General features: G+C 45.7%; 1 protein-coding gene across 1 annotated transcript in view; it reads right to left on the bottom strand.

The window, feature by feature from the left end:
- Positions 1–22,967, bottom strand: part of CSMD2 (CUB and Sushi multiple domains 2) — a 575,319-nt gene that overhangs the window by 463,098 nt on the left and 89,254 nt on the right. The window contains exon 3 of the mRNA XM_064493786.1: positions 10,197–10,309. Coding sequence (XP_064349856.1) covers positions 10,197–10,309 — 113 coding nt within the window. The remainder of the gene's footprint in view (positions 1–10,196; positions 10,310–22,967) is intronic.

Raw genomic sequence — 22,967 nt, 5'->3', positions numbered from 1 at the left:
TAGATGCTATGGGCTCCCCTGACTTGTCTCCCCTGACAGATACAGGAGGCAGGATCAAGATCAGGGCATCCCGCTGCCTCCTGCGAGATCATTTATCAGCTGAAGACCTGTGCTAATAGGTGTTCAATAGAGTTCAATGCAGAAAATTGAGAAGTAATGAGACTTGGGGCCCAGAGAATACATTAAGAGGTGATGGCATGTCCAGCGAGAGCCACCGCTTGAATGCTGAAAAGAAGAAGCCCTGACAGTCGGAGAGTCCTGGGTCAGAGAAGAGTTCAGAGCAAAGAGCAAGGCTGGGGGCGATCAAAAGCAATTAAGCAGTTACCATGTTTCACAGTTCTAGGGAACACATTTCTCTACACTTTCATATGTTTGAAATTGGGACGTCTGAAAATTGATGGCATGTCATCCTTCAATTGGCAGCACGTTATTCTTTCTTAATGGTACATCCAACAAAGCTGCATCTTATAACTGAGGGCATCTTGGATGCAATGGAATATAGTCCCAGGTACCTTGAGTAAATCTCTTTCCTTGTCTGGATCTTTTACCTTGGGTGAAATATCCCATTCACTTACTTAATCATTATTTACTGAGCATCTACCAAGTGTCAGACCCCGGGCTAGGCACAGCTGTGAACACGGGTCATAACAGCACGCACGTCTGCTTTCTGAATGTCTGATCCACACCAGGCACTGTTAGGAACCCTTGACACGTGTTGTCTCGTTTGTTCCCAGCGATAATCCATGGAGTAGGGATTATTATTACTACTATTGTCCCTGGGACAGCGGAAGTCACAGGTGGTTAAGTGACCTGCTCGAAGTCCTACACTGGCTGCCAAGTGGCTGAGCCAGGAGTCGATTCTTCCCCCAGCTCAGTCTTGGTTCTCCCCTGCGTGTTCTGGCTATCTGGGAGCACACACTGGGGGGGAGAAGGCAATACACAAGGGACCCATGTGATGGAAGGAGACACGTGGGGAGCTAAGAAGGAGAGTAACAGGAGTGTTGGGCACCCCCCAGATTTCGTTTAAGCAGAGACTGGAAGGAGACAAAGAGGCAGCGAAGAGTGGCCACGTAGGAGAGGGAAGGTTCAGGAGAAGGGACCCAGCATGTCTGAGGGATGAGTGGCGAGACAGAGTGCAGTGCATCTGAAGACCAGGCCAATGTGGCTGAAGGAGGAAAGGGGTGGAGGTGGGGTGGATGCCCAGGGCTTTCATGGCCAGGTAAGGAGTTTGTGCTCCATTCGGGAAGTAATTAGATGGTTTTAAGTAAAAGCTCTCCAAGATCCTTGCACTCAGCCTCTAATGATTCTTCGTATCATGGGTGACTGTGGACTCCTAGGAGGAAGGCCCTGCAGCAAGGCTGCCATGGGCAGCTATTCAGGCTGAGCACTGCAAAAGGGTACCTGGCAATGGGGTGATGAGAACTAAAAACCAAGCCTGCACTCCATCCACTAAGTTGCACACTCACAGGGCTGTGTCCCCTCAGGGTGGCCACTTGTGCTAATTTGCACAAAAGCCCTCTATGGGCTGGCAGAGATCCAGGTTAGGAGAGGCAAGCACTGGTTAGTACTGCAGTGTCCCTACTGTGTGCCAAGCCCTGATGACACAAGAGAAGAAACAAAAAATAGGTGACACTCCTCACTCTTGGAGATCCACAAGGCTTGACAAAGGTTTTGTCATAGGAAAGAATTTTTCTTTTCATTCCTCCAAAATACACCAGCCCCTATTCTAAGAGTTTCCTTTGACCGAGTGCCTACTATGCGCCCAAAGTGGTGCTAGGTGCTTTCTGTGCCTTACCACTAATGCTCACACCCACCTCGAAAGGCAGAGATTACCCCATGTCCCATAGGAGGCAGCTGAGAAGCTCAGTGCCTTGCCCAAGGTCACACAGTGGGGACATGGCACTTGATCTCCAGACACCCAACCAGGCATGAGAGCAATTTCCTCCACGAGGCCAAGGACTTGGTGTTTCATGAATAGAGACTCTGAACCAGGCACTTTCCAGGCATTCAGTCTTTGAGTCCTCATTACAAGCCATTGGGGTGGGCCTTACAGTTTTTTTTTTTTGCAAAAAATCAGCTCAAGGAGGTTGGGAGGTGCCCAAGGTGTCATGGCTAGTCAGGGTTTACGCCTACCTCTTCCTGAGCCCTGTTCCTCTGCTCTTACTCACTCCTCTCCAACAATTTTAGGTCTCAGAGCTTCTCGAAGGTGATTCATTCATATTGCTCAAAGTCTACCTTGGGACCTGGTACAGAGCAGATGTGCAGTACACATTCGTCGAATGAATGAACAAACGGGACGGAGAAGTAAAGTGGATGCACACCTCACCTGCAGGTAATCCAGCCACCTGTGGAGGCCCTATTCCCCTCATCACTGTATCTTCTGACCCCCTGACCTGAGGAAGGTCAGGGCACTGGAATCTGGCATGATATATCATCTTCAAGCTATGTTAATTCTTCCCCAAAGGGGTAAATATCACTACATATGATGAACTGTTTGTGGGATTACTGAGAACGTGAAATGAAATTCATCCTGATTCCCCACTTATTGAGAGGCGCTGCCCAATTTGTCTCAAATGTCACATCTGTGTGTCTTAATTTGCTCCTCCACTGTACTGATTAAAAGGAATGCTCTCCCACTCGCAAGGCAGAGCCCTCAGCAATGGAGCGGGTTCGCTCAGGAAGGAGGCACGCACGGTCCCCTCCTGGGCAGAGGGAATGGCCATTCATCGCCTCCCCTCCGAAGGGGGCCCCCTGCCAGACGCACTGTTCTGGCCTGGCTGGGCTGAGTGGTGAAAACTGCATATTCAGTGTCTATGTGTATACGGTCAAAGAGCGTCCATTAGCCCAATTCTGAGCTGTCTGTGGAATGCCCCAGGATGGGGGAGCTCTTTCAGAACGAGGAAATTGTCTGAGAGGCCAGGACAGGGGAATCAGCAGGTCTAATTACAGGAGGGAATGAAACCAGGAAGGGTCCATTTCTGGACCTCAATTTCCCTGTGTGCAAAGTGACATGATCACCTCAGCCCTGCTCCCTGCTCCAAAAGCCAGGAAAGCACACTCTGTCCGGAACCTGCCTCTGTCTCCTGGCAGAACGACACACGGAGCTCCATCTCCATCTGCCGGTCCCTCCAAGATGTGTGTGTCTGACCCCGTTTTACTAGGCTGTGGTCTTTAGAAAGAGGTGACGTTACTGACCTTGCAACTGGGAGCAAAAGCTCACCAAGAAGTGACACTAAATCGAGCTCTTCCTCTTCCTCCCCCCTGTTCTGTTCCCTTTGGGAGTGTGGATGGATAGGAGCGGAGGGGGCAAATTGTGACTGTGAAGATGAGGCTTGGCTGAAACATCAAGGACTGCACACAGTAGGCTCTCAAGACGTATCAGCTCAGTAAATGAAAGAACTTCTACCATTAACTTTATGTGTGATGTCAGCCTCACTGGGCTCAGTTTTTCAGGTGGACCAGTGGTTCATGGGTAGACTTCAGGACATCTGAATTATATTTTAAAAAATACAGAAAAGTATTGTGTTTCTGTGAGTGTGTGTGTGTGTGTGTGTGCAAGCACGTATGTGTGTGTCTGGAGACAGTCACAGCTTTCAAGTCCATGACCCCAAAGTCTAGGGTCTGCTGAATGTGTCACTAGTGCCATTAGCTGTAAAGCCACCATCTCTGGTACAAAGAAAAGAGACCATGAAAAGACTAAGTTCCTGGGATTGGCCTCATAAGCTCCAGTCTACCAGGTGACAGGGCCAGCAACCCCAACGGGCAGTGCTGGGGCTCATGGATACGGAGACTCCTCTGCTCCTCCCTCACAGAAGTCACGGTCTGTTTATAAGCCCAGACACACCATGAACAACTGGGTTGAGGATTTTATGCAAACTCAGGAGCCGAGGGTCTGGGGTAGGGCTGGGATTCTGACCTATGGAATTGACATCTCTTTTCTTCCATCTCCAGAAATAATCCCAGGACAGGGAGGTCAGGATGAAGGTGACTTCATTAATTCGCTGACATTTATGGAGCACAGACAACTCGCCAGTCCCCGTGCTGAGTACCTCATGTGACTTGTGTGTTCTCTTCCTTAGTCTTCACAATTCTGTGGAGTATTATTCTTACCCTGATCTTACAGATGTTCAGAGAAATGAAGCAACTTGCCCAAGGTCACACAGTAAACGAGTGGCAGAGATGATATTTGATTCCAGATATGCTACAACCCAGAACCTGAGGTCTTAATCATTGTACTATGCTGCCCCTCCCCTTATGGCTGCCAGGGAGTTTGCAAAAATACATGTTCCTCATCCTTCTAGAATCTATGTGGAGATAATAAGTGAAATAGAACAGGTCTGATTTTTAAGGAAGGCTCTTATATATTTGAGAATGAGAACCCAAGATGGCACTTAGATTTAGCTAAACAAAAATACCTGTTTTTATTTTATTTTTAAATTAAAAAAAAATTTAGTTAGTTATTTGGGGGGGGGGGCAAGTAATTAGGTTTACTTCTTTTAATGGAGGCACTGGGGATTGAACCCAGGACCTCATGCATGCTAAGTGTGCACTCTACCACTGAGCTACACCCTCACCACTAAGTACTTGTTTTTAGATTCTAGCTGATTATATAGCTCTAACTGACCGAGACCCAGCCCTCAGACATGGGATCTCCTTCACGAAATGAAGTGTCAGAGTGGCTGCTCAAGATTAATGCTGTTAAAATGCAAAAGGTGCAATCAGGGTTAGGCATTAAAGCCTGCAGAGACTGCCGTCTAACTGACATTTCTGATCTGCTTATGACTCTTGTCTACCTGCTGATCAGCCTGGAAGAGGCAGAAACCGTCCCATACGATCTCTGAGAGCTGTGCGTGGAGAAGGTGTGAAGCCTCGATGCTGGAGGTGGGAGAAACGATGTCTAAATGGCAGCAAGACTAGAAACATCGGGGAGAGACAGGCTGTGGGGGAGAGGGGTGGAAATCGGGCAAGTCAGAGGCTTCCACACACTAGAAGACAGACACAGAAGGACACACAGCGAGCACTGGAGAGTCGGAGACAGAAAGAGAGTCACTGAAGCCAAGACTGACACAGCTGAATTCTAGAAGGATTTAAAAGTGAAATGTAAAAATAAAAAGCTAAAAGACTAAGATGAACATCTAAATGAATATTTAGCTGGTCTTGGCATGGAAAAGGTCTTTCTAATTATAATACCGACAGTTTATTATAAAAGAAAAATTAAAAATTTAAAAGTTAGTGACATAAAAATTAAAACTGCTGCACATCAAAAGGAAACTCAATGTATTAGTATTCTTAATATGCAAAACCAGTCGCAAAAAAGATAGGGAGAAGTACTAATACCCCAAAAGAAAAGTAGGCAGAGACAGGGACAGGCAATTTACAAAATGATCTACAAAAGGCCAGACAGTGATGACAGGTACTCAACCTTCCCTATCATCAGAGAGATGCAAATTATAACCACAAATGAGATTTCGTTGCACCCATTTTAATCAATGAAACTGACTTGAAATGCACAACATAGGTAAAGAGAGGGGATGGGCCCGCTCCAGCCTGGTGGGCGGAGGTGTGCCTCAGCAGAATCTTTCTAAGGACACCATGGAATTATGTATTAAAACGTAAAACTGACCCACTCTTTGACCCAGCAATTGCACTTTCAAGAATTCACTCTAAGATAATTAGATGAGGGTTTAAGTTGTATGTATAAAGATGTTCTTCACTTAAGTGTCCACAGAAGATGACTGGTTAAATAATTGTGGTACAGGCAAACCACAATGGCTTCCTCTCTGATATTCATTAGGAAGAACAAAGCAGGGCTGCTTTTATTAACACAGAAAAATGTCAGCCTTGTTAACCAGACTATGGAAATACGCAGATAGCATAACCCCAAGTGCACACGGATCTGCATCTCGGTGCACGTGTTACAGGGTGCAGAGAGTTGTCAAATGGACACTCCCTGGAATAGCAGAGGCGAGGCTAGGACCCCCTGGAGTGGGTGGGCAGTCCAAGCCAGGCAAAACAGGACAGGGGCGAATCTGTGTGTCAGGAGGAGGTAAGTGGGGTCAGGGTTCCTGGGGAATCAGCACCAGAAATGGGGATGCAAGGAAAAATACAGGATATGCCATTCAATTTGAATTTCAGATGAACAGTGGATAACTTTTTAGTATAAGTCTATCCCGTGAAATATCTGGGATAGACTTATACTAACTTTTCTTCTGAAATTTTACAAACTTGAATGATTAAAATTCAAATTAACTGGGCATCCTTTATTTTTTCTGGCAACCTTAGCTGAGAAGTTCTGGACACATCTCTTGTTGCCTCCCTGGATGACCCACACCAGCCTGGAGGGGCAGTGACACCAAGGCAGGCTTCATGAGGGTCCTCCCTACCACTGACTTAGCTCCAGTTCACCTGCCCATGAGTCACCCGTCTCTGCTTTACTCCAGGAGTCTGGCAGGGAGTGCAGTGCAGGAGAACGGTATAGTCTTTCGAAACAGAAAAGCCAAGTGAAAATTCCTGGCCATTAAGTAGCCTTAAGCTGAGCACAAAATCCCTGAGTCACAGCTCGAGCACCTGTCAGGTGGAGATAGCAGCGTCCGTCCACGGGGCTGCTGTGGGGATTAAATGAGATGATGTACGTAAAGTGGCTGGCATACAGTCAGCACTTAATACAAGCTGATCCCCCTCCCTCCTGTCCTCGGCTGCAGCCCACACTTTTGCCCCGGGGGATTACACACCTAGTATCTCCTATCATCTTGGGCTTTGATGGTTGGCCTTTTTTGATCTTTTCCTTGAAGCAGCAGCAGCAGCGATGCGCTGACACTCTTCACCTGACTTCACCTTGCTCCCAAATCCCCAGCAGCAGTTCAGCTCCTTATCTGCACTTCTCACTCTCCCTAGGAGGGCGGAGGAGGATCACACTGGCTTTGATAGCTGCCTTGTAGGGATGTCAGCCAAGGGGAGCTACCAAGAGCAGGGCCTCGATGCCATCTGGAAATAGGTCCGACGACATCCATAGTCGTGACGGTGAGGAGGCCACCCTGACTCGGGGCAGCCCAGGCTAATGGGGCTGGGGGCCCTCTTGGAGCCTGTCTGTCCATCTGTTGGCCGTCCAGCGAGAGTGACTCAGGTGGGCTCTATCTACAGTGGAGGGAGCAGCTGACTTATTTCCCTGAGAGCCAAATCTTCACCAGGTTTTGACTAGTGGATCTCCCCTATCCCCAGTGAGACCCAGAGAGTTTAAAAGATCTGCCCACGTTTACCCAGTTAGTCAGTTACAGGCCCAAGAAACGAGTATTTATCAGGAAGTCCCTAAATATGGGATTATCCTGTGTCTTAAGTCCAGTGATAAAGAGGGCCCAGGCCCCCACTGTGGCCGCAATATTTTACGGGGTTAATCCCAGCAGAGGCTGCCCCTTCTGGTCCCTCCCACCTTCCCTCTTGGCCTCCCCACTCTGAGTGTCCCAGAAGTCAGTGCAACTCACACTTTTCTGGATGCACAAACTGCCCCATGGTCCAGCTCAGAGCCGGATCAGTGGACTTTGGTCACAGCCTCAGCCTTGGCTTCTCCATACCTGACTCCCTTGTTAGCTTCTGCTAACATCTGTGGGCCCCTCCGCCAGGACGCAGGAAGCCAGCAGCCGCCCAGACTGTGGAGCTGGCAGAAGCCCTGCCCAGGTGGCCACGTGGAGGCGCGCTCAGCTACAGCAGCCTGCTTGGACCTGTCGAGGACTTGCCTGGGCCTTGCCTGGAGCCTTTGTCTTCTCAGGGCCAATGATTTGGAGACTTGCCACCATCATGTGGCTGAGGGAGGGCAGGTCCTTCCTTCTGCCCTGTTGGTCCTGCGCCAGGATACCAAGCATTGTCACTGCTAGGCTGCCTCCGCTGGGCCAAGCAGCTGGGAAGAGGAACCCACCGGGCTCCACTTTGTCCTAGCATTCCGTAACCTTTGAATCCAGGACCCTTCATGGATCTGACGGAAGCCCTAGCCCAGCCCTGTCTAGGAGGATTTTCTGAAATGATAAAAATGTTCTCTGTGCTGCCCCACATGGTAGCCACAGGCCACACATGGAGGCTGGTGCAACTGAGAAACTGAATTCTAAATGGCGTGAAATTTTTATTAATTTTAATACAAATAGAGGCATGTGGTTAAAGGCTACTGTATCGGGTAGCACAGCTCTAGACCAGGAATCAACCCCCTTTTTTGGTAAAGGGCCAGATAATAAATATTTTCAGTTTTGCGGGCCATGTGGTCTCCGTGGCAATAACTTGGCTGAAGCTGCAGTGCGTACAGTTATAGGCATTGTTGGCAAATGGGCTTGGCTGTGTTCTGATAAACTTTATTTACAAAAACAAGCCAGGAGCTGGATTTAGCCAAGGGGACTATAGTTTTTGATCCTGTTCTAGGCCCTTCCAAGAGAAAAATACACATATCCTTATACACTGTGGATTCTGCATCTAATTTCAAGGGATTTGAAGACATTTGACACTCTGCTGTAGACCTCTCCATGAATTCCAGGCTAAAGCCTCTGATTTTAAAAGGCTCTGTGAATGTACCTTCAGCTCTGCTCTGCATGGTGGAGAAACACTTGGCATCGTTTCTCAGAGAGGGAAGTGTGGTCAGGGATCAATAGAACACTTTTCTCCTAAAGCCTCATGAAAGTTCTGGCCTCAGACAAATATCCACAAGGATTACTAAATGAGGACGCCACGACTCCCAGCCGGGTCCCCCTGGGTGTCAGCCCCTCCCAGGATCTCTGCAGCTGCCAGCTCTAGTGTCAATGACTCATTATCCGCACCAGCCCCAAACACAGCCAGCCTCCCCAAGGCCAAGAGACTGTGGGAGGAGCTCATGGCCAGAGAGACTCTTAAGAAGCTTCCAGAGAGGACTCCCTTAGTCAGGAGGTTGTAGCTCAGGCTCTGAGAAAACTTGTCTGGGTTCTGGGCCAAGGGTTCAGGGTGGAGACATAACCTGGATGACCAAGATCACACACCTGATTTGGGGAGATTATTATTTTGCCAAAATAAGCTGGGCTCTGTCAGGAGACTTCACTTTGAAAGACAGGCAGGTATTTTCAGGAGCCCTCAGTTAAAGCAATCTGGAGTTGAGCCAGAAGCCCTCAGTGAAGGCATGTGAAGCTTTCTCTGGAGCCTTCTCAGTATCTTCAGTTAAAACTAACTGAGACCTTCTCGGGAGCCCTCAAATACTCAGGTTAAAGCATCAAACTGTGTTCCCCACACCCCCACCAACAGGAGGTAGACTTTGCCCTCTTTGCGTGGTATATTCCTAGCCAAGACAAAGGTGGTATCTATTTCTGTATTGCTATAGCTTCATTCAAGAAAGAGTCTTATTCTTCAGTTCTTAGAGGCAAGAGGAAGAAAGCTTTCGAATAACTGGCATGCTTTACCAGGGTGTTATGTCATTACTGTTATTAATTATCACTAATAGTCTTAAAATATGCCTATTAATGATCTCAACATAAAATAGCAGTATGAGTCTTAGCCAAGAGCAGCACAATTACCTATTAATGAGATGTAAATTTCCCAGGGAAATGACAGAGATCTAGAAGTACCACCTTCTGAACTAACATAATAAAGTTAATAATAATAATAGTGTATAATCTGAAGATATTAGTGTTAATTTGAATGCTAACACCATATTTAAACAGGCTGAGAGAAGTGGAAATTATTTGCATAACTCAAACCAAGAAACCCTAATCTATGCTATTAAGGAAAAATGGATTGTTCTTCTCTGAATGATCTAAAACTGACTCTTTGCAGTCACTATATGGAGCAAAAAAATTTTTTGCCAGCTACTTCTTTCATTCCTTTTACTTAGGGTTTATATCTCTCTTATTTCCTGAAACCAAGCTGAGGTACCTGATAATACAATTAAGCCCAACAGGAAACAGAATTAAAGAAATAAAAACACAGCAATACCCAGTTAAAGAGGAAAGATAGAGATGTTACCAGGCCCCCGGGATAAAGGACCGCAGCTCAGCTCCAATTCCAACTCTCAGTTTCCTGGAAACGCGGCAGGGGCAATTTAAGTAACTGAGTTACTGGTTAGTAACCAGCTTTGCGGGGACAGGTACAAGCTGAATCTGAAGATGTCCTTCCCTGCAGCGGAGAACAGCGCAGCCCGGCCTGCAGCTACTACGACCTCACACATCAGACTCCCGACTCGGGGCCGAGACACTTACCTTCGTAGCTGGCGTGAAAGCCCTGGGCACTGACCGCGTAGTCACTGATGAGGCGCAGAGAGAGGGTGGTGGCTGCGCTGACGATGGTGGCTGGCAGCTGAAAACCTGTGAGCCTGAAAGACAAGGAGGTGAGATTGAGGGAGGATGACCCCCTTCGGAACTGCACATCCTTAAGCATTTATTGAGCGCCTACTGGATGCCCGATGCTGATCTTGGGAGGACAGTGAAAGAAGCTGAATGCCAGGCACATGCAAGGTGTTCAATGACTGATCTCCGCAGAGGGGGTGGAAACCAGCAAGCCTGCCGTCACAGAAACATGGGGGCTACTGCCCCCAAGCCACGGGTTACCCCTGACCTGGAGGCCTGCCTCATTTATGTCTCTTCTCCTGCTCCAGTTTCTTTTCCTGACCCTTCCTTTTCTGGCTGAGGTCCTCTGAGGCTCTGGGTAGACCCCGCCACAAATTTTCAACAACTAATCGCCATTAGACAATATTTATTCACATACAGAGGGAAATAGATCCAACTCAAGCAGAAGAATGTGGATGTGTCTTATCATAGACTTTATTCTTTAAAAGGAACAGGTCTGCTGCTCTTACAGACATAAGTGCTTATTATTTTTAAAAGATGAAAGCAAAAAATAAAAACCCAGTACAATCTAGAAATAATCATTCTTGACAGTTGACATACAAAGAGATGGAAGGATCAGTAGTTCGGATCATATTCAATGAAATAATTTCATACAAATGGGATTGTATTGTACGTGCTTTTAAAATTAAAACGCTTAAATTTTTTTCCTGCAAGTTAAGTGGAAAAAAAAAAGAAACAGAGGTGTAAAGAAAGGAATTGTTGAACCTGAAATAATGTTTTTTGCACAAGAGAGTAATTTTTAAAAGATTCTTCTAATGTGAAAAAGATACAATAATGAAGCTTTCATTGAATACTTGGGAACATATTTTAGGAAAGAAGTTGTCCATTGCTGGGCATCCACACATGGTGGCCCCCATAGGTGATGTTATGGTGCACAAAGGTGGGGGGGGGTGGCCAGTCTCCTGTCCACCTTTCTCCTTTCTCCTCTACCTGAGGCTCATTTGCCTATCCCCACCCCAGCAGAGCTCTGGGAGGGAATTCAAGGTGTACCTTTACCTCCATTTAAAAAATTTTTTTTCTTTTTTTAAATTATTTCTTCGGGGGGTGAGCTAATTAGGTTTATCTTATTATTATTTTTTTTTTTTTTAGAGGAGGCACTGGGGACTGAATCCAGGACCTCATGCATGCTAAGCATGCACTCTACCACCTGAGCTATACCCTCCCCTTCTTTACCTCCATTTTAAAGTAGCCTGGGTATCTGTGTAGCTCCTGGATTCATCTCCATACCTCCCATGGCTATATAATATCTGAGTGCCCAGATGTCCCCTGGAGGGCACAAGTATTGGGTTCAAACAAATTAAGTCAGATATTTGCTAACCCCACCATAAAAAGCCCTGTGCTCAGTGAAGCCCTGGCCATTCCCACCATCCTAATCATATAGGACTCCTGTTAACTTAGAATAAATTCAAGGAAAAGAGAAGGCAAAGTAATCAAACTGTAAAACGAGTGACCAAGTAAGGTTCAAAGTCATCTTCTCTTCAGGTATAAAAACACCCAGCAAAGGGGCCCCCCACCAGCCCATTTTCCTGGCCCCTCCTCCCCTGTCTTTCTGTCTCCATCTCCCTCATTTTCTCACATGGGCCAAACATTTATAGGTAAAATAACGAAACCATACATGTTAGAAGAAGACAAACTATTTTCTAATCATCTTATGCTGGGGAAGGTGTTTCTAAGCATGACATGTTCAGACAACTCCTTTGGCTTCTACCTGCCCAGCATTCTTTCAGAGAATGGTCATTGCAAGGGGTTCTGACAGGTACCCCACCTGCTCACTAGCCAGAGCACTGGGCACATGAGCAATCATGACACGTATCTCATCTTTATGGACTGGTTCAAGGCATGGAGATGAGGGAGGAGGATACATAACCCAAGCAGAGTCATTCTGAGTCCTTCCATGGGATGTAATATACAGACTTCGAGAGTCTTTTATTGTTAGATTCTAAATCATTAGAACGTAAGCTCGGGACTGCCAGCACTCTTTTTTTTACCATTTCACAGAGACTATCTGCTTTAGAGAAAATGATATCTCTTGTAGATCAAGACAAAGCTGAACGGTGAAAAGAGAAGAGAGATGGAGTCCTGATGAAATATCATGAAGATTCTTAATCCAGCCATGCAGAAAGATCTGCCTCTGCAGAGCCAGTTACATGAGACAACCTTCCTTCCCTCCTTCCTTCCTTCCTTCTCCCTTCTTTTCTCTCTTCTTTTTCCTTTCTTCTTTTCTTATTTCTTTTCATTCAGTCTAGTTTGATTGGGGTTCTGTCTCTTGAAATTGATGAAGTATTGATGAATACAGCATAAAACCCCAGAAAGTCTTAAAGGAAAATATTGAACGATTCAATTACATGAAAATTTAGAGCATGGATGTGGAGGAAAAGAAAGTATCAAAAAGATATAGAGAAAAGTGCAAACTGGGAAGATTATGTAAATATATATGAGCTGAAGAGGTTTAATATTCATAATCTATAAAGAACACTTATAAATCAATATGAAAAAAGATAAACAAGGAAGGACGAAAAGAGCAAAGGATACAAAGACAGAAAGACGCTCTACCTAATAACAAAAATATGAAAAATATGAAAACTCAATACACAAGGCTCATTTTTCACCTATCAGATTGGCAAATATCCAGAGCTGGCAAGGGTTAAGGAAAACAGACCCTGTAGTTATCAAAATGATAATAAAGAAATACCACAGATTACACACATACATTTGTGTGTGTAAATTAGATGAAATGGACCTGTTCCTTGAAAAGCACAAACTACCGTAACTTTCCCAATATGAAATAGATCATTTGAACAGCCCTATAGCTATTAAGGAAATTGAATTAGTAATTTAAAAACTCCCCAAAAAGAAATAACCAGGCCCAGAAGGTTGCAATAGAGAATTCTTACAAAATGTATAAAGAATTTACAGCAATTCTATACAACCTCTTCCAGAAAATAGAGGAAGAAGTAACAAACATATTTTATGATGCGAGTATTACCCACACCCAAACCAAAGACAGTACAAATAAAGAAAACTAAAGACCAATATCCCACAGAATGTAAACACAAAATGCCTTAACAAAATACTAGCAAAGAGAATTCAGCAACACATAAAAATAATTATACACCATAACTAAGTGGGGTTTATTCCAAGCATGCAAGACTGGTTCAATATTTGAAAATCAGTCAATAGCCACCATATTAACAGGCCAAAAGTAGAAAAACCATATGATTGTATCAACTGATGCAGAAAAAGCACTGGACAGAATTCAACAACCATTCCTGATTAAAAAAAAAAAAAAAAGCTTTCATAAAACTAACAGAAGGAAACTCCCTGACTTGATAAAGAGCATCTACAAAAATTCTACAGCTAACATCACACTTGATGGCGACAGACTGACTGAGATTAAGGCAAGGATCTAACAGTCCAATTGGAAAATCGGCAAAAGACACGAAGAGACATTGCACTGAAGGGGATATCCAGGTGGCAAATAAGCACATGAACACCATTCACCATTAGGGAAATGCAAATTAAGACCATGATGAGAGATTGCTTTGTATCATTAGAACAGGTAAAAATAAAAAATAGTGACAATACCAAAGGCTAGTGACAATGCAGAGCGGCTGGGTCTCTCATAATTTGCTGGTAGAATGTAAAATGGTACAGACACCCTGGAAAACAGGCAGTTCCAAAAATATCACACATACACTAATCGCATAACTCGGCAATCACACTCCTAGGCGTTTATCCCAGAGAAATGAAAACCAATGTCCACACAAAAACCTGCACATGATTGTTTGGGGCAGCTTTGTTTGCTTGTTTGTTTGTTTTTGTAATAGCCCCTAACTGGAAACAACCAAAATGTCCTGTATCAGGGGAATAATTAAACCGACTGCAGTACATCCATGCCACGGAATACTACTGAGCAATAAAAACGAATGGTCTTCTGATATGTGTAACAACTGGGAGGGATCTCTAGGGCATTAGGCAGAGAGGGAAAAAAAGCTTATCTCAAGAGATGACATACCAGATGCTTCCATTTATATAACATTCTGGGAATGACAACATTCAAGAGACGGGAAACAGATTAGTGGTTGCCCGGGGTTAGGGATGGGGAGGGGAAGGGGAGCGGGGTGACTATAAAAGGGTAGCACGAGGGAGATCTTAGCGGTGATGGAACAGCTCTGCATCTTGATTGTGCTGGCGGTGACATGAATCCACACGTGATAAAAATGAATTATGCAGACACATTGTGCCAACGTGTTTCCCGGCTTTGACACTGTACTGTAGTTACGTGAGATGTACCCATTGGGTATCGGGTACATGGAACATCTCTGTACTATCTTTGCAAATTCCCGTGAATCTCTTAATTGTTTCAAAATTAAAAGTTTTTACATATCATATATGTGGCTTACATTATATTTTTACTGGACAACACCTTGGTCTTCCATTAGATCTGACCTAAACTCACTACTTAGATTGAGCCTTGGTCCTTGGTGGGCCCCTCCCTTCAGCTGCCTCCTGTTCATTCCAATCCCTACATTACTCCCTCAGAAACACACACACCTGCATCCCTGGCTGGATCTTTGCTGGAAATGCCTCACCACCAGGACCATAACCCTGGCCTCCAGATCACCACTCTTTGTGCCCTGGCTTCCCACTGACTTGCCCGTGCACCAGACATCCTTCCCCAGACCCAGACAGTCATGTGTGCAGATGCCAGACTGGCAGCCCCAATGGATCCCGGTATCAAAATACTAAGTTATCCCCAAAGGGGCCAGACCTCTATTTGGATCTGATCTTCAGGCTCCATCCCAGCTGGCCCTCATTTGTCTCTACCTCCAAGTGGGCCCAGTTCACAGTAGCTTCAACTTGCCTCTCACCCACGTGCACCAGAATTACGTCCCAGGTGCCCTTCCCAGATTCCCAGTCCAAGAAGAGGCTTTCCTTCAACAACACACAGCTTCGCGGAGGAAACTCACATCTCACCAAAGCTTCTCCCAGAATTCACCTCTGGGAATGGCATTCTGCCCATTGAATAGAACTTGTTGATTTGATTCCCCTAGCTAATCCCACGATATCTTTGAGGTTCCATTAAAGCTTCCCAGACCCAAGTTTCCTGGTACTATATTGGCACAAGCTGTGAACAGCTAATGTACACTGTCAACAAACAATTACAGTTTTATCACTTGCAATATATGGAATTGCAGCTTACTAGGCATTTTCTCTAATCAGATATTTACCACTGCTCTGCTATTTCCCAGGCTTGGCAGTTAAAATTTAGCATGGAGGAGGGGGCGGGATAGCTCGCTTCTCCCCATCTGGATGCTTGACTCATCATTCCTCTGCCCCACTGACGGCTCTTCCCTCACCCACTCCTTATCACAGAATCGATTTTAGACAAGCCGATGAGCCCACAAGTCAGAAGGAGTTATCATGTTGCATGTCGGAATAAGCAAATAAAATTTTCAGACTTTCCCATCTTTTACCTGACAAGTCTAAATGCTATATTGAAAGGAGTGAGGCATCCTTCAATAGCGCAATCCAGACCTATTAGAGAAATGGGGTAAAAGGAAGGCAAGAAAGGCCAGAGACGCCTATTACTGTTGGTTATCTCCCTGTTGACTCTGACACGTGCAGAGAGCAGCTTGTGCCAACAGGTGGCACGGCCACAGATGTAAGCTAATACTCTTCTTTCACTTTATCAAGGCTTCTTGTCTCTGCCACTTCCTCAAGAGCCTTCTCTTTGCTTTTGCCTCCCTGCCCAGAGTAACCAAGAGTCTTGGAAACTGGTGATGCCCATGACGCCAAACTTCACTGTCCCAGTTCAGAATCCATCAATGGCTTCCGACTATCCTTAGAATTAAGGTCAAAACCCTAAGGATGCCCATCAAACCTGCATGATCGGCTCCTGTCAGATTCTCTCCCCTGCACCCTGCCTGGCACCAACCCCCTCAGGCTTCTTTGGTCAAGGGCGGGGCAGTGGTCAGAAGTGCGGGCGGTAATGGGTGCATTTCCTGTGCAGAACTTGAAGACCATAATAAAACAGACTTGGAATTTCCACTTCTTATTATCACAGGAGTCCGCACTCCAAACAGTGTCAGTGATAAAATACTCTTTCCCGCCTCTCTCCCCGCCCACCACCTTCGTACACAGCTGGCTTCAGTTCCCTCAATGTGCCAACCCTCCCCTCCTCCATCTTCAGGATCTTTGCACATGCTGTTTCCTTTTTAGCACACTGTCTCACATCCCCTCCACCTGCTTGTCTGGTTAACCCCTTCTTATTATTCAAATCTCACTGCAAATATTTCAACACTATTTTCAGAAAGATACGTTCCTGACCTCCCAGACTAGTCTATTTTGCATTCTCGAGGGTCCCTGTGTAAGTCACTGGTACCCCTCACGTATCTTCAGCTTTCCTTCCAGACTCATGGTGGCATAGCCCCTCCCGACCCTTGCTGAGGACAGCCTGGCCATGGCATTGGCTTTGCCAAGGATGTGTGAGTAGCAGCCAAGTGTGCTGTTTCAGGGAAGGAGTCTCAAGAAGACTATATTCCTTTTGCTGAATTCCTCTTCCCTTTTCCTTGCTGCAGTGATACTGAGTCTCTGTCAACCGGGGTCTCTGGGTGATCCCTCTAAGCAGACAGCCCTGCAAGCCATTTTTGAACATGCAATATGGCAAGAAATAAACTTTTCATGAGCTAACTATTACTGTTAATAAGTGACTAAATTCGGGGAATTTTGACAAACACATCACATCTGTGTATAACTACTACCCCAGAGAAGACAGAGAACGTTACCATCACCCCAAAAAGCTCCCCCCGTGGTCCTTTCTCAGTCTGTCGCCTAACGCACCAGGGCAGTTGCTCATCTGATTTCTATCATTAGAGATTCATTTTGCCTGTTGCAGCTGGTGCTCCAGGCCTCAAGTGAAACCAGAGATCTAGTCAGCTCCAGGGGCATGATGACTGGGAGAGACAGAGACAGATTGTCCCTTGGGTCATGTGGCTCAAAGCTTTGCCCTTGCAGTAATGGGCCTGCCTTTCTCTCTGCCTCCGCTCACTCACATCTCTCTTCTCCTTGCTCTCTCCCCTGCACCCATACTGGCCTCTACCTTTCTCTTGAATGTTCCATGTTTCTTCCTACCCCAGGGCCTTTGCATATGCTGCCCCCCCGGGGGGGGGGGGGCTGCATGCACTGCTCTTCTGCTTAGCCACTGAAGCCATCACCACCTCACCCACCCATCTTCCACTAGCTTCTGGGGTCTCAGTTTGAATGTTACTTCCTCTGGGAAAGAATCTGGGGATCCCTGAGAAGGATCCTCAGAGGAAACATCCTCTGAGAAGAGAGTACTTCTCTTTTGCAATATTCATTCAAATCATAATGAATTGATTTTCTTATTGAATTACCTGTGATGTAGTTGTCTTTCCTTCTCGATGGTAAGTCCCTCAAAGGTAAGGACTACCTTTAATTTCTTCTTTGTATCACTAGCATATATAAGATGGACTATTGTTAATGGACTGAATATATCCCCCAAAATTGGTACGTTGAAACCCAACACCCCCAGGGAATGTGATGGTATTAGGAAGTGGGGCCTCTGGAAAGTAATCAGGAATCAGTGAGGCTGCGAGGGTGGAGCACTCTTCAATGGGATTACTGCCCTTACAAGAGTCTCGGGAAAGCTTGCTTCCTCTCTGCTCTCCACCATGCGAGGATACAAGGAGAAGGTGGCAGTCTGCAACCTGGAACATGGTTCTTACCAGATCCTCACCGTCCTGGCACCTGAAATCTTAGCCTTTCAACCCCCAGAACGATGGGAAATAAATCTGTGTTGTTTATATAAGAAACCCAGACTATGGAATTTTTGTTATAGCAACCTGAGCTGATTAGACAAATACATATAGAATGAATTAATATTCAGCTACTAGAAAATGGACAGAAAAGGCTTGACCGTTGCCCTTTGAAATGCCAGTTTACAGGGCTGGCCCTTGGCTGGCACCTGGAACATGGATTTCAGGAGGATCCCCACAATTCCCAGGACTGATAAGAGTGTCCTAAACTATTGGTACAAACATTGTGGTTTATACTGACCACCTGGCTCCCTCTGGGAGTCTGGAACTTTGGTACCTGCCAGGCAGAGGGTGCCTATACACTCTGTCCCCAGTTAAACCTCTGGGCACTGAGTCTCCAATGAGCTTCCCCAGGGGGCGACATTTCACACGTGCTGTCACAGTTCATTGCTGGGGGGAGTAAGCATGTTTCACGTGACTCCACTGGGAGAGGACTTTTGGAAGCCTGTGCCTGGTTTCTGTCCCCAGACTTCACCCCATGCATGGTTTTCCTTTGCTGTTTTGCTCCGTACCCTTTCACTGTAACCAGGAGAGCAAATATGCTGAATCCTGTGAGTCCCCCTAGCCCATCATTGTAAGAGTGGTCTTGGAGCCCCCAACACAGGGGTGACAAATGAAGACAATCAGATTCTTCTGGAAAGTACAAATACTAGCTTATACTCCAAAGGATATCCTAGGGTGTTCAGTGGTTAAACAGAAATGGGAAATGCTGGGTTCAACAAAGTTAAGCAAAGATTTTTCACAAACAAAACAAAAAATAAGGTACTTGTGGAGGTTTTTAAAAAGCTAATAGTAAACTTCCCAGGCAGGAATGGATTATGTAACAATTCCCCAACATAGTTGATCATAAACCCTTTTATTCTTATATAGACTGGGGTTCTGTGGAACCTTCTCTAGGAAATGATATGCTCAGAGTAGGCAGGTCACAGAACTTGAGCTGATTGCTCCATTGGGCCAGGAGGCTGCTGGGGATCCCAGTCTCAGAAGCCCTGAAACCAACCCAGAGGGACACCAAAAAGCTGAAGACATGGTTCCTGTGCTGCCCCAAGACCTGGAGCTCCTCATAAAAAATTCCCATTTCTGAGGGTGACCCGTGCATGTCTTCCTGGCAATCTTAAAGACCCCAACAAATATAGAACTACCCAGGCATAAACAGTAATACAACAAATTGGGCCTTTATTGAGTGGCTCTTATTTAAGGCTCTTAGCACATCAAACAGAGATATATACATATAAAAAAAAAAGACATGTCAACTGACCTTGGGAATAAAAGAGTAAATGTAAGCAGCATTTGTCACACTGACAGGCTTGGCAAATAGTGTTTTGATTTGCCAGCAGTCTCACTCCAGACAGGAGCTACTAGTTAGATACATAAACCATTAAGCTAAAAACAGAACTGTCATTACAGGTATCATCTAGTAATTTTCAGGTAATTGATGGACATTAGTCATAATCACACACAATACACAGACACACATACACACCCCTACAGACGCATGTCCTCTCTAGTAATTCCCATTTGCATTTCATCAAGAGCTGCTAATACCGGGAAACCTGGGAAACTTGGCCTTTCTGGCCTTTTAAGTCTATATACCATAAATGCTTTTTCCCCCCAGAGCATCCTATGGGCTGGGGTTCCATGAAACACTCTCTGGGAAATGAAATGCCCAGAGTGGGCAGCTCTCGGAAATCATGTTGCTGCTACATTGGTTATAAGAGCACTGACACTGACACCCTTGGTCTCGGAAGCCCTGAGACCCACAATAACCAAAAATATGCAGAGATGGTTCTTCTGCTGCCCCCAGGATCTGGGGATCCTTGTAACAAACCCCCATTTCTGAGAGTGACCTGGCATTAGCCAGATAGCTGCTGAAAAACCCCAGCTTAAGTCCAAAGGATCTTCTTGCAAATGTCCCAGTCTATCCAGAAAACATGGTTGGAATTACACAGCTCTGCTTTCAGCTGCACGTGTCCGTGTATTTTTTGGAGGCCAGGAGACCTGTCCTACATATGGGTGGGTGGGAGCAATGCCAGGCCCCCAAATATCCACGTACCCTTTCTAGAGTCATGGCAGGCCCACCTGCTGAGGTCTAAAAATAGGGGAGCAGCACTGTAAGCTCCAAATGCAAATCCTCTAGGCACACTTTGTCAACACCCAGGAGTACTTCCCGTGGAACTGCAGCTTCTGGCTCTGCAGCAGGGAGTTCTAGGTATTCTTGCTTCCTCTCTCTCTCCACAGTTCCCCAAACCCAGACCACGGAATACTATCCAGTGTTCTGTTAACAGGTTTGCCTGAGAACACGCGCCAATGATCTGGGGAAACGCTGCACGCAAAGTAGCACCATAGTTCCCAAACTGTGTGCCACGGTAACCTAGAGGGGGTGCCTGCAGGGGTATTTTAAGAGCGTCGAGGGAGATTTTACATTTTCAGGGGAAGCTGTGATCGTCCATATTTGCTGGACACACAAAGTATTAGCTCAAGGTAGCTAAGTTTCAATGTGAAGCTACATTCCATTAAATGACATCATATCTTTGCAGACCTGAGTGTTTGGTGGTTGGTGTCATATAAAGTACGTGCCTGGTGACAATCAGTAATGAATAAGATATGAGGGTAGGAGTGTCCAATCTGATTCCAAGGTTTGAAAAGCTGTGTAGAGCCCAACAAGTACACACATTCCATTAGTAAGTATCTGTGGTTATTTAAGGACGAAATAAAAAGTGAGTTCTTTTCTTTCAACTTACAATCACTATTGTTTCAAAGAGCTACAAAATTGTTCAGATATATATACTTATCCAGCTAGTCGGATCCTACTACATAATAAATGAAGCTGATTAGGTATTTCTTTTATCCATGGAGAACTATGGAAAAATTACTAAAGCACTTAGCACCTTAAACTAAGAAGTGTTGGGAACTTGCGCATTACTGCATTAAAGGCTCTGAGAAGTCCTGCAGCAAGAAAAATAGCATTGGAGCCAGTTTGCCCCCCACTTCTCAGTTCAGCACACCCACAAACAGCCTCCTCTATGATGTCAGCTTGGGAAATCTAAGTGGATGGTACCCAGGATTTGCTCTATGATCTTATAGGTTCAAAAAAGAGACCAGAGTCTGATTATTCCTACTATTAACATTTAAAAATGATTTCTCCTCAATCATTCATTCAACAAATATTAGTCGTGTGCCCTATTACTTATTGTGTACTATGCTTCAGTCTGAGGATAGAAATTTACAAGACAGGGCCCTGGCCCTCAAGGAGTTCACCTCAGAAGGCAGCATTCACATTAATTTATCTGGAAATTCAGCCACTTCTCATCACCTTCATTACTGCCATCCTGGTCTAGGGCATCTCCATCTCTTACCCTGGGTATTGCAATAACCTCTTCATTGGTCTCCCTACTTCTCCTTTATCCTTCTACAAACCATTCTCAACACAGCAGCTAGCATGATTATTTTGAGTCAGACTGCATCACTTATCTGCTTAGAACCCTTCTAAAGGTGTCCCAGTTGATTTCACAACAACTCTAAAGGCCCTGGGCAATCCTCTGACACCACTGCCCACTCCCACTCCGTTATCTCTCTCTATCTATCACCAACACATCTCCCCCTGCTCACTCCCTCCAGTTGTGATGAACACACCTGGCAAGTTTCTGCCTCAGGGCCTTTGCACTTGCTGTTCTTACAGCCTTCCCCAGCTACCCCATCTCTTCCCAGACATGTCCATGGCTGGTTCCCTCCTCTTCTTCAGGTTTTTGCTCACGTATCACTTTCACACTGAGGGTTTAAATGAACACTCCATTTAAAATTTCCACCCTCCCCACCACCAATTCATGGCTTCTGATCTCTGACCCACATTTCCTCCCTAACACTTATCACCATCTGACATACTGTGTATTTGATTAATCCTTATTTATTAAGTCTACCTTTATGTGCTAGCATGTAAATTCCACGAGGGCAGGGATTTTTATCTATTTGACTCTCCGGTTTACAGCCAGCATTCGAGAACAGTGCCAGGTACACAGCAGGCATTCATAGCCAATTTTATTATTGTTGAAGACACAGTGATTATGCAGTGATAGAGATGTGTCCAGGGATTGTGACATCACCAGCCTGAGCTGATCGGAAAAGATCAATTATTAGCCGATCATCCAAAGGGCGTGGAGGGTAGTGGGAGGATTGGGGGAAGGGGTCATTTCAAGCAAAGGGGATGGCATGAGTGGAGGAAAGACAGAACCCAACTTTACATGTAACTTATGAAATTGTTCTCCAACCAAAGACAGAAGAACAAATGGAGACAACCAGCTGTTCATCTTTCACATGTTTGCCATGACTGCTTAATTACCAGTCTCCCCAAGAGGGGATTTTTCTGGAGGCTGCTCTGCCTTCTAGCAGGTGCAGACTTATTTGCTTCCACAGGATCCTGGAAACCCCTTACCCAGCTCAGTCTTCCACGACAGAGGCTGAAGCATCCATCACAGTGGGTCAAGAGGGGATGCTGGGATGGAAATGTGAAAGGGGGCTTCGAGGAAGAGGGGCCTTCACATTCCAGAGGCTGCCTCTGCATCCACCTCCCCCATATCAGGCCAGTGACATCCCCTGTTTGGGAAGGATAGCCGTCCTCTTTCGGTCAAGGCTGCCTTTAAAGTCTGAATCACCTTAAGAGGGTCCATGGAGCAGCTGGGACCTCCCTAGGGTATCAGATGGGGCCACCCTAGCATTGGCAATACGTGGAAGACCTTTGCATTTTCTGCTCCTCACGTACCAGGGAGACCAACATAATAACCGTTGTCCC

Source organism: Camelus dromedarius, chromosome 14, assembly GCF_036321535.1.
Source record: "Camelus dromedarius isolate mCamDro1 chromosome 14, mCamDro1.pat, whole genome shotgun sequence".
Classification (NCBI taxonomy): Eukaryota; Metazoa; Chordata; class Mammalia; order Artiodactyla; family Camelidae; genus Camelus; species Camelus dromedarius.
Note: the sequence above shows the minus strand (reverse complement) of the source record. Positions and strands in the feature narration are given on the sequence as shown.